This window comes from Culicoides brevitarsis, chromosome 2 (assembly GCF_036172545.1).
Source record: "Culicoides brevitarsis isolate CSIRO-B50_1 chromosome 2, AGI_CSIRO_Cbre_v1, whole genome shotgun sequence".
NCBI lineage: Eukaryota > Metazoa > Arthropoda > Insecta > Diptera > Ceratopogonidae > Culicoides > Culicoides brevitarsis.
In genome coordinates this window covers 22,714,622-22,733,641 of record NC_087086.1, presented here as the reverse complement: position 1 = coordinate 22,733,641, position 19,020 = coordinate 22,714,622, and the positions used below count along the sequence as shown (strand labels likewise).

Here is a 19,020-nt window from a genome sequence, read left to right as displayed (position 1 = left end):
TAGAACTAAGTGAACAAAATTTTCAACAGTACAACTGTACATATTAATACATGTATGTTTATTTGATTTCTGAGCAAAATGATAAATTGCAATTTGTCATAATTTATAATGTAGAAAAACGCACAACAACCAATGTTGTAACTCTTGATGAAAGTACAAATATTGTTAAAGTGAAAAATAGATTGTGGTAGAAATAGGTAAAAAGTGGTAAAAATAGAAGAAACCTTGAAGAAGCCCTACGCAATTTAAAATTCAACATTCATCGTGTTTTTCTAATTCGTTTTAAACTTAGTTACTTACTTATTTACTATTGTACATCTATTTTTCTCAGCTTTAGAAAATTTAACGTTTCAGTATATAATTTCACTAAACTTATGTGTGCTAAGGTGAGTATTTTTAAACATACTTTTCTCAATCGATATATTTGGTTATAATACTATAATAAAAATATAATGATGATTATAATCAAAATATTTTCTGAGAAACAATAAAGTGAAGCTAAAAAGTAAACAACAAATATTGCACGTTCTCAATAGACGTACACACTTAATATAGAACGTCTATAAAAATATCGACTACCATCATATTAAATTGTACAGTAAATAACTCAACAGAGAACAGAGAAAAACATGATGGCAACAGGTTGCCTAGACACAAATTATGGGTGGTGGAAACCTAGATACCAACGCGCATTATTTTGGATTGGTGTTATATACATATAAATAGTATATGGTGTGGGGTAAGATATTATATAGAAAAAGCTTTTTCCAAGAGAAAGCTTAAAATATTGCAACGCTATTGCAAAAATGTGTTAACTTAAATACTCAAGACGAATATTCAAAAATAAAAGCTTACAAAAGTTAACTTCTCAATATGATACACCTCAAAGCTTCTCTGTAAATTTAAGGGTACGTGAGCTTGCTTTCAACATTCGCGCAGTTGATAAAATATCGTTTCACATCGACAACTTTCGGGATTGCATCCCGAATTTGCTTCCAGGTAATAACATTTATTCTATTAAATATATTGTATGAAATAAAAAAAATCTGTAAAAACTAAATTAATGATTGCACTATTCTATGTCTCATTTTACTAATCGAATCAAATACATTACATTATTATTATACATTATAATTAAATGTACATATTTTTAAGTTAAACAACAATTATTATTACTTTTTTGAATAAAAAAATATGTGGTTTCAGACAAAACCAAAAATAGAATACTGATAATTCACAACTTTATATTTTTTTATCTAAATGGGGCTTTTGTAGTGGTCTAGTTAGGTTCGTACGACTTTCCATTTAGCGAAACTACTATGTATATAACGAAGTTGCTATATAACGAATCCTCATATAAATGAGTTGCTGTATAACGAATTGTACGATTTGAGCAGGGTTAATACCAAAAATATGCAAAAATATGCATTGGGACAAAAGTTTTTAATGTGAATTGGGGTAAAAATTTCAAAATGTCAACTGGGGCGAAATTTTTAAATGTGTTTTGGGTAAAAATTTTTCAATTATGAATTGGTTCAAAATTTTTGAATGTACATTGGGCCAATTAAATAAAAATGTCAAATGGGGCAAAATGACGAATTTACATTTGGTCAAAGTTTTTAAATGTGTATCGGGTAGATGTTGCTATATAACGAATTTCATAAACACAAACCAATTCGTTAAAAAGGAAGTTGTACGTATATATTTTTAATTTGTCTAAAAAAGGTATTCAATATAAACGAAATCTTGTTAAAAATTCTTTGTAATCTGCAGGATGGGTTAACCAGTTATTTTTGACTTTGAAGTGAAATGGATCAACTTTTTGTAATACAATTTTTGATAGAGATTTAAATGAAAGATGCATTTTAGACCCATATTTTCTATATGGTACAACAAAATTTATTTTACCTTTTGTTGCAAAAAATGTTCAAAATTTCATTTTAAAATTTCAAAGTTAAAAATGTTATCGTTGCTTAAGCTGTGATAAGGCAAGTGCAATTTTAAAAAATGTTTCGGATTATTTTGGACCTCAAAAAGTAAGGAGGTGGGAGTAATGAATAATGATAATAGAAAACAATGATAATAATGAATTTTCACTATTTTTAATATTCAATTGTGTGCTCTAAAGACATTTTATATATTTTGTTTTAACAATTGGACAAATTTTCTAAACAAAAAACTTTTTTAAAAATTTTCAAACGACTTTTTTGAAATTTAAAAAATTTTGGCAATTTAAACTATATTTTTTTCTTATGTTAATGAACCAGTTACCGTGTTGTACTGTGCTATAGAGACAAATGTCAAAATTCTAAGAAAAAATAAAAGTTTTAAATAATTTAAATTAATTTTTCAAGTTAAGTAAAATGTTTAAAAAGATTAAAAACATAATAAAACTGATTTTTAATAAAAAAGAAATTAGCGAAAATTCTGAATTACCTAGCATATGAAATTACTAAAAAAATATACAGATTCACATATTGAAAACAGTTTTACACTATTATAGGCCTTAATTTTTTAATTTTAGATGCATTTTATACAATTTATGCTAAGTAAAATACCTTAAAAAAATTAAAATTTTGTCAAAATTTCCCATTTTAAAAGAAATTTATTTTATTCAATAACAATCAATTTGACGATTTTCTATTCATTTTTATTGGTTCCGCATGGAAAAAAATAAAATTTCATGTGGTTTTGGTCTTATTTTTGATACTCAGTAACTGATAACAATTGCAATCAATAGATAACACTTTGCTGATTTCATATGTGAAAACCATTTTTTCTGCCATTTACCTGTGATTTGAAAATTTTTAACGTGCAAAGTTGAAATTTCTAAAGTGCACGATAACTGGTTAATTTATCCTAAGTAGTTCTCTCAAATATATTTATTATAGAAGAATTTCTCATGGTAATATGTATGTATTTATGTAATTGGCTTTTGTCCAATGTTTGCATCAAATGTGATAAGTTTTTTTTTGTATTGTTAAATAATACACGAAAATATTAATTTTTACTTTCTGATTCGACTTTCACCCAATATTCAAAATTCGCGCTACAAAAGTATGTAGGTCACACATGACACAAGACATCTCCAGCATAATAGTGAAATACATTAAATAGCAAGTTTGCAATAAACCAGGATTAAATTTATATTATTATTGATCTTAAACTGTTTTCATAAAATATTAGGTATAAAATGATTTGGTCACGTAAAAAAAATATTTTTGCATAAAAGTTAACGAAATTGAAAAGCGATACATTCTTTGGTTGTTCTCGAACCAGTTGGCGTTTACTTTTTTATATTTTAAAAGTACAATTTAATAAAGTAAAAGCATTCCTGAAAAGTATTCCCCTGAATTAAACTACTTTTTAAACATCATTAAGCTAAATAAAAAATCGCGCTAATCATTCGGGAATATGCATGAATTATGTGACAGCGATGATAAATCTTTTAAATAATATATTATACTATTCGTCAAATATACTCTAAGGGATAACAGGTGATGGTGTATTCAATATGGACTCTGATAATTTATTTATTCTAAACATTTGTCAATTTTGTTTGTAGGCAAGAGTTTCTAGAAGATCTCACAGATAAAATGAATTTAATATAAATAAAAATAAAGAAAATCGACGAAAGATTAAGACTTTTAACGGAAAATTTTATTTTGTCCTTTTAAATAAATAGTTTATAAATCTTGAATTTTCGGTTAGCCACGGTTAGCCCAATGTATAAAATATTATTTTAGTTATGTAATATTTTATGAGCAAAACCTTTACCTTAGATTGAATTTCTAAAAATTGATTTTGTATTTTTTATTTTTCAAAACTATTTAGGAAGGTATATACAATTTAAAAACTTCGAAAAAAAAAATTAAATTTAGTAACAAGGTTCAGCTACTATAAGGATTCCTTTCGAGATTTGAGATAATTGAAACACTAACTCTTGCATATCAAAAATTTGGGCTTTCTTCCACCTAATCTCTAAAATATATAATCGTATATAATTTAAGTCAAATTATTATTTCCATAAATGCAATAAAGACTCAAATTCAGAGCCTTGAGCTCTAATTTTGAGCGTGTGTTGCCGATCCGACACATTTTTTTTTTTGTTATAAAGGCATATCCCACTTCAGCTTATAGCTGGTTTCGGGAATTCATACTGTGAAATCGTAAGCTTTCTCAGTAAACGCCGAGGAATGGGTCTTAGCTTTTTACCTGTCATCCCAAGCAGGCGCCCTCAAAATTCACTCAGCTCTCCCAGAAGGTCCCAAAGGGTTTCTAAAAGATCTCAGTAAATTTTGAGCACGTGATTCTTCAAAAGGCATAAAGATCGAAATATAAATTGTGTTCTAAACTACGTTTATTTTGATCTTTAGTAAGGATCGACGAAGAATAGACCAAATAACTAGACATATATTATCTAACACACAACATCCGACAAATTGTAACAACATTTATAACTCCCATTTTGCATGTATTATATATTAACAATTTTGTAACATAAATTGGTGTGGAATTCCCATGAAAATTTGATAGAATTTAAATCGCATGTTGGAGACCCGGTTTTACCCATTATAGCGATATTTTTCTGTGACTGCATTCTTGTTTAAATATTCCAATCGTAACACTTTTTAGTTAAGTTGTATACATACCTATTTGGTTTTTTATTGGTTAGACTTTAGAAATAATTTTCCAAATTTACTTTTGTAACAAAACGAGTGAAAAGATTTTATTTTGATTTTTGTTCATTTTTTTGAGCATGAATTAAGTGCGCCAAAAGCTCGTATTTTTTAAAGCTTTTCATTAAGAGATAGAAGGTTCATTTCTTCATTCTAATTCAACATAAGTCCCATTTTTAAATTCGAGCAATGCACAAAAAAAGTTTCCCTAAATATTAAAAAGCTCTGTTATACAAGAAGTTTTCAACTTCAAAAATAGATCTTTTGCATTTATAATTTTATAATTTTTTGGTTAGATATCTTTTATATAGAAACATGAAGATGTTCTTTTACTTTGACAAAAATGAATTTTTATAAATTCAAAATACATATTTAATATTAATATAATATTTAATATAAAAAAAGATTTATTTTTAATAATAATAATTTAATTTTAATAAAAATTCACCTACTGAATTTAAATAGAAAACTCATGCGTCTGATAAAAAAGACCATTTAAAAAATCGAAAATAAGTGAAACGATAATAACAATAATCACGAACAGTAAAGAGTAAAAAACCAAGACCAAGAGTTTAAAATGGAAAATTTGTATAGTTCATCAATTATGCGATATGCAAATATCCTACAACAATATGAATGTTCAGTATTTTTTGTACATAGTTAGATTTTACTCCAATCATCATAATAAAAAGCACTTCGGTATGCGGTGGAGATGCAAAGTATTATAAATAGTAAGTTGGCTATACATCATTCATATAAGTGTATAAATTCATCAATTTCTGTGTCCATGTATGGCGTATTGCTTTTACTGTTTGAATGAGAATAAACTAACGAATACATGGTAATGGTTGCCTGTTTGCCATGTGATCTAATTCTTCGAACAAGGGCTAGAGATAGAAAATGACCAATGTATATCAAATATACGTTCTAGAAATTTTCAATGTATGTTTTTTATGAACTGTGCCTGGTAAAAGCATATATGTATATACATATATATACACAATACGCATAATAACAAACATAGCAAACAGATGCATGAGTTGAGTACATTCAATTTAGTTTCAATCAATATTCAAATTATTCCATTTATCTTTCTCATTGCTTCTTGCATGATGATGTGCGATGTTGTTAGATTCATACAATTTATACATATGACTTTTGGGTAAAAATATAGCAAAAGTGAAATAAGTAAAAAGAATTTTTTCATTGTATTTACTGTTACAGTTTTGTATAGTGTGTTTATCACACAATGAAACAATTCATTAATAACAATTATATGATAGTCCTTATCATTGTTTAATTAAATTATAAACTTGTCGGTTCACTCATATCTAATTTTTTGCAATTGTGTAAAATATTGATTTTCTATATTTCTATATTATAAAAATGTATTAGAATGATCTTTAATTTTGTTTCTTGCTTTTGTTTTTGTTTTTAATGTTGTTGTTACAGACTCAAACCGAAGAAAGCGCTAACGCCAATCGAAAGCTGAAAAAATATCATAAAGATCACTTATACATACATCATATTTCTCTCAGAAAACCCCAAATGGCTCAAAATGTGAAACAAAGTTTAAAATTTGCCCCTATAGCTGAAATTCAGCGAAAAAAAAGCCTCATTTTTGAGAATTTTATGGTAAATTTGATGGTCTGCTTCGATGCAATTCTTTCAAATTTGTCGCGATCTTCATCTAAAAAATTAAAATAAAAAAAAAATTTAAAAAGGGATACTTTTTTGCCCAAAAAATTTCATTTTTTCGCCATTTTTCCCAACTTTGAGGCCTGGGCTTTAATTTTTTTGTTCAAGCCGGGAAATTCTATGCCTGAATTCGAATTCTTTGGAAAGTTTACTGTCGTTTAGCACCTTACCGCCTTTGATTCTGACAATCTTTCTATGTTGTAAGGCCGGCGTTGCACAAAATGGGCCCTTTTTATGCGGTAAAAACAAAGTAGTATATCAAACATGTACTACAATAAGTGAAAATGTCTGACAGAAATATTCAACGTTACGGTCAATCTGGAAGCAAGGTTAGACATTATTCCTCGCACGGTCAACACGCACATTCGTCTGGAGCAGAAATTCAGTATAAGACACGGTACAATGTAGAACATCGCTCAAATGGACATTCTGTCGAGTACCAAATGATAATTACACGTCACACTACAAAGAATCCTGTTATGAATATGATTCAGATTAATTTTTCAAAAGCATCAATGGTGATCGTCTCACGTACTTTTTTTTTTATTAAATTTAGATGAGAAAAATCATGTAATTTTAAAGTGTATTAATTTTAATAATTATTAAGTATGTTAATTCATGTGTTCAATAATATTTTCCAAATTTACATAAATAAAACAAAAATTTTACATAAGGGTCATTCCATTCTAAACGGAGAAGAAATCACAAAATATAGTTTCAAAATGGGTACTAGATGTCCATCTTTATCATGCAAAAATAAGAACTTTTTTCTAGCAAATTATGTTTACCTGTAAAATTACTTTGAATGATATTTTCCATACAAAATTGACTTAAAATCATCAAAATTCTTAAATTGAGTGAAAAATTTCACATTTTTTTGAAATTTTTTGTTTCATCAGGATTGTTTGTCAGCTCAAGTAGATCATTTTTCTCTATGAAACATATGGTCGCAAAACGACAATTTCGTCGGAAAATCCAAAAATGTTATTTTTCAAGTACAATGTATAGAAAATTTCAATTTTCGGGAAATAATGGTCGATAATATAATATAAACACATAATATAAATATCAATATCAATACATATATAGAAAATCACTTGAAATAAATTTATTACAGTAAAATTATTATTATAACAAATACATGAATAGGAAAAAGTTTATTTTATTATTATATTTATATATGAGCATGTATAGAAAATCCTCTTTTATAAACACGAAAAACAGAAGATGAGAGAATACGACAGTCAAAAATAATAATTATATGTTGAAGTGGATCCTCGTTGTTCTTTTTTGTTGGTGGTAACACACCCAAAAATATTATTCTTGTGCTTTAAATATCGCTTTTGTCCCTAAAAATATTTCATAGTGTAGACACATAAAAGATTGGGTATTAAAATTTTTGCATATTAAATTCTTTTAGGTTGTAACGATGTAGGTACATACAGCATTAAATATTCATACACAAAAGGACGTTTAGAGATAATTTTTGGATTTTGAATATTTTGTAACTGTATGTATATAAGCTTGAAAATGAGGGAAATTTGTGTTAATTACTCTTAGGTTGGATTATAAGGACTTTTGTTATAAAAGTTTATAGGACTACAAGAGTTTTGTATAAATGAATCTAGTTTTTATTATGTTCCGTTTTTCATAATACTACTTCCTTTCGTCGTATATAAAAGTCGATTTTTATTAGAAGTTTGAATATGAAACATGCATATTTTTAGAGTTCAAAATTAAAATTTGTTAGATACATAATAAAATTAATCTAATTGTAACAAATGTAGTAAATAATTTAAATTAAAATACTATGACAGTCTTAAAATAGGTCTCGAGCTATCTACAAAAATGTTTTGATCTCATCTAAAAACGCGGACATTTAAAAAGTTATGATCTTTTGAAGTTTTTGGCATTCTCTAACGTATCGTCTATAATTTGCATTGCAATTTTAAAACTTCAAAGTGATTCAGAAAAAGATTTTAAAAATACCATTTGATTATAATTCACTACAGTTTAAAAAAAAACAACCAAGCGGTTTGGTTTATTCTTAGGGATTTTATCATAGAAATACGAATAAAAGTTTTTTTTATCAAACATGCATATTTTTCAAATTTTGAGGTCTAATTTGTTGTTGTTATGGGCAAAAACATTTAATCACAAAAGTCAAAAAATAGATTTTGATGAGATTTGGTGTGCTGATTAGGATTGGCATTCTGAGCAAAAAACATTCGGTCATTTTAAATTATGACTTATTTGTTGACCCGTGAGAGACTTTTTAGCGTTTTTTCCAAAATTAAGCAATTTTGTTTCAGCCATAACTCAAAAACTAGAATAGGTACGACAAATTTGAAAACTATTTTAGAAAGATACAGCATTATACAACATTTTTTGAAGTTTTTATGAAAAACTGTTCATTACTGAGGTACGATGGCTCAAAGTTAGCCGTTTTTCGACAGTTTTTGGTCAATATCTTCATTATTTCTAACAAGAATTTATTTTTTCAATAGTCAATTTTGTTTGTCTTTTGAAGACCTTTCCTTTAAAGGTTTTTCGCGGAAAAAAGCGCGAAAAACGTCAAAAAGCCTCTCAAGGGTCAACGATGAGTCATAACCCAAAATGACCGAATGTTTTTTGCTCAGAAGGCCAAGCCTAATCAGCACACCAAATCTCATCAAAATCTATTTTTTGACTTTTGTGATTAAATGTTTTTGCCCTTATATAAAATTTGCAACATTTTTGAAAAAATATGAGTCAAGAAGTCAATGAAGAAAGTCCAAAAATGTTCAAATATTGACCAAAAATCAAGGTTGTTTGACATTTTCACAAAAAATGAAAATGTTTTTGAAAAGTAGTCAAAATTCTCCGGAAGATACTTTTTTAATTGAATTTTAATTTAAGATAATAAAAATACGCTTGGCGATTAAAAATATAATTTCAATTGAAAAATAATTAATATTTACCGTATTTTGTAAAAGATTATCGTAATACCACAAGTGGAAATTCCGATCCATATTTTGCATAAAAAAGGACTGTAAAAACCAACACTCAATGAAAACACAAAATAAATAAATTTATTTTATATATTTAATTTAAATTTCTTATTTCTTCTTATATTTTAATATAAATATTGTTTATTTAATTTGATTTATTTAAAAAAATAAAGCTCACGATGTTTTGATTAATAATTAATTAATGATTGTACTTGCATTGTTTTATAATAATTAACACAAATTTTTTTTAATACATTTTATCTGCGTAGTTTGAAGTAAGACAAAAAAACACAAAAAATGCTTCTTGAGCGACCTAAATATTAAACGGAACTAAATTTCATTGTGAGTCCAACAACGTTCATTTTCAAAAGTATTTTACAATTTTTCTTCTGGTGTATACTTACATTTGTTTATAGATTTATGCTATTTTCCAACAGCGATACGAATAAAAACGTTTTCAGATGTGGAATTAAAAGTAGATTTTTCAGTAATACTTCGAAAACAAATATACGTGATTGTATAGATGCTACAAAATTAATAACGTAAGGCAACTGTAATAAAAATTGATGTGTACGATTCACACATGATGTTTATCGAATCGGATTTGTATATGTATTATTATTACAGTAAATATACTACATAGAAAATTGATTTTTGTATAATTTCCAGTAAGCACAATCGTTAGGAATGTTTTCAAAAATAGTTTTAGTAGATTGTGCTGTTTTCCAAATAATATTAATAGAATAGTATGAACAAAATATGTACTCATGCAATGCATGTGAAAATAACCGTTATTTTTAATTGCTTATATTTTTGTATTGTACATTACTCATTGTATATAATATAAAAGTGAATTTTCATACATCGAGAAAATTGTTTATCCCTTCCCGGGACCAACCTTTTTTCTTTTTTTTAAATTTTGAATTATTTTTTTTAAATTGTTCAGACCAAAATTCAAAATTATTATTTTACCTTCTTAGGCTTTCAAATGCAATTTAAATTATTTTTATAACACAACTTTTAAACAAAACAAAAAATTTTGATTTTCCCAATATAAAATGTGTACTCATGTGTACATAACAGGAAAAGGGATAAGAAAGGAACGCATTCTAACAGAGTATTTATATCACAAAAAAATTTACAGCGTTCAATGTGAAAACATTGATCAATTAACAGTGGCGGACTTACAGGTAGACTAATAAGGCTGAAGCCTCAGGCCCCGAGCATTCCATATAAAAAAATTCTTTAAATTGTTTATTGCCCTAAAATTGTTGAAAAAAAAACAATAGCATAAGGGCAGATCCAGAGCCCCCTCTGAAACTAATGTTGCAAAACAAAAAAAAAACATTTTTTCATCGTACTGTGGCTCTTTATATGTATTTTAAAATAATTTTTTTTACATTGGTACAATAGAAAAATTATGTCCAACATTAAATCCAATTTCATAGTAACATTAAGCCAACTCTTTAGGTGATTGCATTATGTGTATCAGCTTTTAAATAAATTAAATATAATAATTATTGTGCAATCCATAATATATGATGTCATTGTCCGAACGTTTTTGTTGTTGCGTTTTGTGAAAATTTTAATAATAAATCATTTGTTTAAATAGCATTGTACTTGCACTTATTATGCTCTCTATATTGACCGTTGATGCATTATTTCTGTAATAATACGAGCAGGCAATTATTTATAGTAGTGCGTGTACACCATATGTTTGATGACATATGATTGCGTGGAAATTATTTTTCATTCAAACATCTGCAATTTTCAATAAAAATTCGATTATAAATATACAAATTCGTTCTATAATTATTTAGAATTTATATATATTATATTTTAGTATACATTGAAAACGAAATTTAGGTACACATTAAAAATGAACACTAACATAGAGGAAAAAGTATTAAAAACCTCAAAAATTCTAAGAGTATTCTAATTCAATATCCTACAGTATATACGAGAATGCTCATCTATGGATGCCAATATTTTTTTCTGAATTTTTAATATCAAATATGCAAGTTATAATATGATGAATTATTCGATTCATCATAAAATGTAAAAGAATGCATCGAAATGCATAATAAAATGCATAAATTGATAAGTGTCTCTGGTTTAGCCGCAATATATACATATATGTTATATGTCATCGTCGAGGTTCGCGACAAGACGCAAAAAAATAATATATTTTTTTCACAGTACTTACCCCAGGTAAAACTTGCTTTTCGTGCAACATATTCTGGGCATTGGTGGCACTCTCTGCATTAAAGTACGTTAGAAACGCACAACCTGGAATAATATTAATTATTAATAAATTATATATTAGTAAGTTCGTTAAGTACATATTATGTTGTTAAATGGAAACACAAATTAACAGTTTCTTAAAAATGTAACAAAATTCACCATAATTTGTTCGTCTGCATTTGCTCACAAAAAAAAGTTATTGTTGTGCATATCAACTAATTAAGAAAAAGCACAGAATAAGTATTCAAAAATTTTTAATTTGAACCGTTAAATTAAATCCATTTGATGTGGTTCGAAACTAAAAACATATAAGTACTTGTTGATTCATATTGTATATAAAAAGGAATAGTAAAAATTTAAATATACTACAATATGTTTCGTAAATGTTATGCATCTAAACTTGTCGAAACGTAAGCTTTGTAGTCTTAATAATCAGTAAAATTCAACCTTTTAACCTTAATTTTTTCAATTTTTAAGCACGTGCGCAAAAATTAAATGTTTCCCATTTAATTAGTAATTCAATACGATTTCACGCTTGACGCAGTTCACGTCAAAAAAATATAAATAAATATTATAGTCACACATGATAAATCAAAGGCTGATTCTCTTCACAAATAATTAAAAATGTAGCATCAACAGACACTTGATTTCCCTCTGGTTTGTGACACAACAACTTGTATTTATTTCTACATACTTTTGTTTTTTATAAGTATACATAGATATACGTGCACGAGCTTTGACACAACACAAATAAATGACATTGAATGTTTTAAAAAATAACTAAATAAATAAATAATGGATCCCAAGAAGAACATAAATTTCTTTTTTTAGCAAAACCTATTTAAAAATATAAAAAAGTATTATGAATTATATATTATATAAAGTATAAAAAAAATTATTTTTCAATTTGATGTTCGCCATATCTAAACTTAAGCAGACAGACGTAAGCACCGGAACAGTTTTTCATGTGTACTCTAAAAATAAATAAAAATTCAATCAAATGAAAAAATAAACAATGAGAAGAGTCATTCTCAAAAATAAATAATCTGAAACTCCCTCTTTTTTTATCGCGGTAAAAATTGGATTGACTCTTATTATTGTTTCAAATAATATTATCATAGGGTAGACCAGAAGTGATCATAGAGAAAATTTTTTCATAGTATCCATATGAGATATTCATCATTTTTTGCCATGGAAGTTCAATTTATTATACAAACAAAATTCTTTTATTTCTGTTTCATGACTAAATATTGTGGAAAACATTGTTTTTTAAGCAGATAACATTCAATACAATTGCATATTCTTAAAAATTAAATGATTTAGGCCAAAAGTATAGTCCTAAATGTTTCAAGTTTCCTCCCACCTAATTTTTTCTGAAAATCGCAGATAGGATATCGATTATCTAAAATCTAAAATGTAAAAAAAAATCTAATTTTAGTACATTTTTAACCAAAAGTCTTTTGAAAATAATCAAAATCAGTTAAAATCAGTTGAAAATTCGATATTTTTATACATTTTCAAATTTTTAGTGAAAAATGATCAATTTTGTAAAGAAAAATATTCATCCCTCCTAATTTATAAAATAAAAATATTTAGAAACATGTAAGCTTCTTGACAATTTTAGAGATAAGTGAACGTTTTTACACTAAAAGATACTCGATATAAATCCTAGATATTTTTAGATTTATTAAGCTACATTATGGTAAAAAATTACTGAAATTTGAAAAATGTCTTAATTTGAAAATCGGTATTTTATATCACTAATTATATTATTAATTATTTATTTTTGATCAATTTTGAAAATTATTCGAAAATTCTTCATTCAATTATTAATTAATTTTTAAATTAGTGAGAAAAAAAAAATTTTTCTCTGAAAAACTGAAACTCGCATCATGCATGTCGACATACATGATACATGCATGCATGTTTTTTTACATGCAGCATGTGCCGAACACTAGAAATAGTATTTCAAAATCTATATAAAATTTCTATATTCCCCATGGTGATCTTTGATAAAATGATGGGGGAGGAAACACGAAACAGAAAACGGTCTTGGAACACCCTAAAAAAATACTTCTTATAAAAATTTATATTGAGCAAAAAAAAACTAAAATGGGTAAAACCAGCAACGTGGGATTCATCTCTAGGCGCTGGCTTTTGATTCGTTTTTTATGTTCTCTTTTCATGTTCAAAATGTGACGTCTCCACAAAATGCTATTGGCCATGCCCCGTCAAGGATCGTGATGCTGTGAAATTAGTTTTTATAAGTGTTAAGTATTCTATTTATTGTGATATTCCTTATTGTTAAAATCTGTGCCATTGTAGAGTACCTTTAAAAGTTTATAAAATTATATATGTAACTTAAGTATAGTCAACTCATGTGAACTAAGTCGGAAAAATAAAACATTATTGTATTGTATAAAACAAGTAAACTCCGGGCAAAGGAAAACAAAAAGTAACTATAAAGTATGAAAAAAGTTCTTTAAGAGAGGGAGACATAATAAAAAAATAAAATAATATAAAATAATTTTAAAAATATGAATATTTATTTATGAAGTTGAAAATAAACGGAATTTTTCAAAATTTAAGGAAAAGAAAAAGCATGAGAGGCCAAAACTTTAAATAGAAGTGGTAGGTAATTGTACTAAACTAATAGTTTTTGAAAATATTTTGAAGACTTTTGCAAAATAAGACAAATGTGAGAAATCACTTTTGAACCCGAAAAATGAGCCACTCATCATAGGAATAATGTGAAAACATCGAAATGGGGTATTTTCGTTCACGATGTATTTACAACTTCAACATAACTTCTTAACCATCATTACTATCAAAAAACGATAAAGTAGTCTTATATTAAGTAGGTATAAGACAAAAAGCGTAAATTTTTATGTTTAAGTTAAACATACGTAATACACAATATTGTTCACCTACAAAGAATGTCCAAACGGTATACGTTGACACGCAAAAATGTAATAAATAAAATGATAAATGACTTTTCTTTTTTACTTGTTAGACCATATATGTTTGCTTGTAATGTTTTGTCTTTGTATCTAAGAAATATTTTCTTATATAAAATTTGCACCCAGAATAAATTTATAAGGTAAAGAAGAAAAAATAAAGACAGCAAAACATGTCAGTACTATATTCATATTTGTTCGAATAATTTTATTCCATTACAATAAAGTAACATATTTTAGGTATCAGTGTGGAGTTATTGATCTGGACTTCAATTAGAATAATTAACATAAATGAAAAGTATATTTTAGGTGTTTTTTCTTGAAAACTTTCAAAGACTCAATGTGATACTAGACGCATTCCAAGTGAAATTTTAAAAAAGTTGGCAGACAAAGGAAATTTGAAAAACAAATTATATGACCATCTTAACCATTTTGAGATATGAAACTTTTGTTCTGGAACTTTAGATATAGCCTTTAAAATAAGGGAGGTACGAGCATTCTAAATTTCAAAAAAACATGATTTTTACTGCTCTTCTAAAATTTTTTTAATTTTCAACATAAAAATTTGAAAGTAGGTACATGTAAAAAATGATAAAAATCTTCGTTTTTTTCGATACTTTGAACCCCCTGGGCATGGTGAATGCATGAAGCAATCTGAAAAAACCCCGTATCTAAAATAAAGAGAACAGTCTGAAATTGAGCTACCTACCGAATTACGGGATTCCAACTGCATTTTCATGCCATTTGGCTCACTTTTGTCAATTTTTTTTATTTTTTTCCAGTTTGACCCCCCTTATTGTCCGTATCATCATAGTTACCCCCCCTAACCCTATACTTTTCGGAAACTTTGGAGAGTTTTACGTTTTTTACATATACTTTCAAATTTTTATGTTGAAAATTATAAAATTTTTAGAAGAGCAGTAAAAATCATGTTTTTTTTAAATTTAGAATGCTCTTACCTCCCTTATTTTAAAGGCTAGATCCAAAGTTCCAGAACAAAAGTTTTATATCTCAAATGGTCAAGATGGTTATATAATTTGTTTTTCACATTTCCTTTGTTTGCCAACTATTTTAAAATTTCACTTAAAATGCGTCATTAGCTTTCCATAATTTTATATAGTATTCAATAAAAGTAGTATTCAAGTTCTACGCTACATTTACACTCACTTTTTACTTATAGTTTACAAGCACACCATTAATAAAAAATTAGTTAGATATGTACAAAATGTAAATTGCAATTTTATCAAAAACTATGAACTAAAAAATATAGAATTTATTTTAATTTTACTTACATTCGTAATAATTTTTTAACATTATCTCTGATTTATATGTTCTTATTTCACCTTTTATTTAACTTATTTAGAGAATACAGTATATAAGCTTTACTTCATTAACTTTTGTCAAACACTTGTTTTTTATCACAATTTTTAAAATATTTTGTTCTTTAAGTCTTACCTACAATAGAAACACATTTAAATTGTTACTTAAAAAAATGCTTTGTTATGAAAAAAAAGTATTTTCTTTGATAACACTGTCTGATTAACTAAATTTTTGAATAATTTGTTTATGTTTATCAGTACGATTTATGTTTAGTGAACAAATACATTGGCATGATATAAAGATTTATGATATCAACAACATAACTATATATTAATTTTTATCTTTTAAATATCTTTTTTTCTGTACACTTTTTTTTATTTTATTTTATTTTAATTGTTTAATTTGTTTATACTGGTGTTTTTATACAACAGAACTTGATGTAGCAGTAACATTCAATAAAAAGTTACTTAACATTACAAATAGGCTGAATTAGTATTTTTTTTTCTATTTCAATAATCGATTTTACCACGACAGTTCTCATAGAATTGCTTTAACAATTGATGTACTTTAAGAGCTATTTGTAATATGCGCACTATATACGATGATAAAATTATTGATTTTCCACAAACAACTAATGAATGAAAACGAAGTAACTTTTGAGTAATACCTCAGTTTTTGCTAGAGAGGTTTTTAATTTATTTTTCAAAAAATATTCACTATTATACAATATGGAAAGTTGATTCCTTTAACATACATGCGTAGAAGTAAAACTAGTTTCTCCATATGGAAAATAAAATTAAAACTAAAAACAATAAAATTAAAAATGAAAACTAAAATTTTACTTTAGGATATGGTCTATAATAACTTGCTTCATATTGTAGAATTGTAAGCTTCGTTAATAAACACCGGGGAAAGATTTTACATTAGATTTTCACATGTCATCCCAAGCAAGTGCCCACTAAATTCACCTTACGTTCGGAAGTCCGTTACGCTAATCACTTGACTAAGCAGAATAATTTAATTTTTGTATAAATAATGTGAACTTTTGTCGATATACATATATATATTTTTTTAATTTCAACTCATTATAGCCGTTCCTAATGAAATTCAATAGATTTGTCCAAAATTTTTGAAAAAAAATTGGGCGAGCAAAAAAATGCTTTTTCCCTTTCATTAATATTTTTGTTATTTTAATTTTTTACATTAAGAAAATTCTATAACTTAATTTAAAACTGATTAAAAGTTTAAGTTGAAAAAAAGGAATACCAATTAACATCAATTTTTTAATATTGTTAATATTGTTAAATTTATAATATTATGATTTATTAATAAAGTAATTAAAAATTTTCCAAAATTAATTCTTGAAAATTTTTAAAAACAAGACCAACTCACAATAAATGATCTTTTTCGATGAAATTTTAGCTTTTTTTTTCCTACTCTAACATGAAGGATACTAAAATGAAACCAGACAGACCAGAAATGAAAGTCACATTTGCAGCGACTTTATTTTACTGTTTTTCTTTAATCAGTTAGATATAAAATTTAAAAAAAACATTTTTTTTTGAATGATATAAAACGCTATAGATGTAATGAGTGAGTGACACTCGATTTAAAAAAAATACTTTTCCGTCAAATTTATTTTAAATTCAATTAGGATTTTATATTGCTCAATTTTGATTATCGTCCTTATCAATCGTATTCAATGGAATGAAAATACACTTAGAAGGTGTAAACGATTTTGATTTTATTTAACTATTTTGCGACCTAGAACATATTTTTAATGTTTACTGTAAATTAACCATACTATATATTCAGCTTTAGAATTTAATGTACTTATTTATTATAGAATTTATTTGTTAATGTAATTATTGTTTTTTATTTAAAAGAATCATTAAAGATATCACTTTTTAACTCTGGTACATATGTACATATTTAGGTAGCAAACAACAGGTTACTTTATATTATTATTATATATTTAGTGTTTTGAACCATACTGATGAGTTCACAAGTTTGTCAAGAGACGTGTGCTGTACTTGTTTGTATTCAATCTTTATAAAGTATTTCCACTATAATTCAAACATTGATTTATTTTTATGAAAAGAAAAATTAAACAAGCTAACTTTTCTTATTTTAGTTTAATGATATACTATTGTACTGGAACTTCACCTTTAACAGCAAGAAGGAGTTGCTTTAAAAATGTATAGAAATAGTGGTACTATCGGATTCAAAAAGATCGATTTTTTCTTCATACATAAATGTTATGTTTATATACGAAAATGTATGTCTCTCCGCCTCTTCTCTTTTCTTATTCTTCTTATTTCGGTCGTCCTTTGATATACCAACACACTATAATCGTCGCAATTTTTCTAGCACAAATATATAAAAGTTACAGTTTTCTAGAAAGGAGTGTAACAATCCAAAAATAATATTTTTTTTATTTCTGAAAGAGAATCTTTTAAATATAAGACATACGAAATCACTTTTTTTTAGTTCTACGATCCAATTTTTTTACAGATTAATTTAACAAACAACTCCAAACGATCAAATAAAATTTTCTCTAATTGATATATATGATAGACACTAATTGTATGTTGTGTTAAAATGTATTTATTTTTATCTATATTCCAAAAATTTTGTTTTTGCACTTTTTAAACCACACAAAAAATGAGACGACATAAATTCTGTATATAAAACTGTAATACCAATCTTTTTCTCGATTTATTTTACTATCACGTTTTAAGTTTAACACAATTAATTTTAACATTCAACAGGAATTACGTAAATGTAAGATATAAATTAATTTTATTTACGTTTTTATCTGATAAATACATATATTTTTTTATTTTAATATTTCTTTCGATCAATTTGTTGATTTTTTTACATCAATAATCGCTTGTTTGTTAATGTATATCTTGATTCCGCGGCTTATGCCACAATACTAATATGAAAATTTTTCTTATTCCTTTAATGTGTTATACACTTTATGTACGTTTTTTTTCTCAAATATTGTTGTTGTTGGCTCTGCTTCTGATGCTCCTGCTGCTGATTCTGCTGCTTGTTGGTATTACTGAAAAATATGTGTGTATAATGTATGTTCATTTGTATGTGTGTGTGTGAATACTAAGTGTGAGC

The 19,020-nt window shown here is 26.3% G+C and overlaps 1 protein-coding gene across 4 annotated transcripts in view; it reads right to left on the bottom strand.

The window, feature by feature from the left end:
* Positions 1–15,993, bottom strand: part of LOC134829807 (CUGBP Elav-like family member 4) — a 79,432-nt gene extending 63,439 nt beyond the window's left edge. For all 4 annotated transcript variants that reach the window (XM_063843075.1, XM_063843070.1, XM_063843072.1 and 1 more), the window contains exons 1-2: positions 15,861–15,993; positions 11,574–11,656 (exon numbers count right to left, since the gene is read on the bottom strand). In XM_063843075.1, the coding sequence (XP_063699145.1) occupies positions 11,574–11,656; positions 15,861–15,882 (105 nt within the window). In that variant the 5' untranslated portion in view covers positions 15,883–15,993. The remainder of the gene's footprint in view (positions 1–11,573; positions 11,657–15,860) is intronic.
* Positions 15,994–19,020: the final 3,027 nt, after the last annotated feature.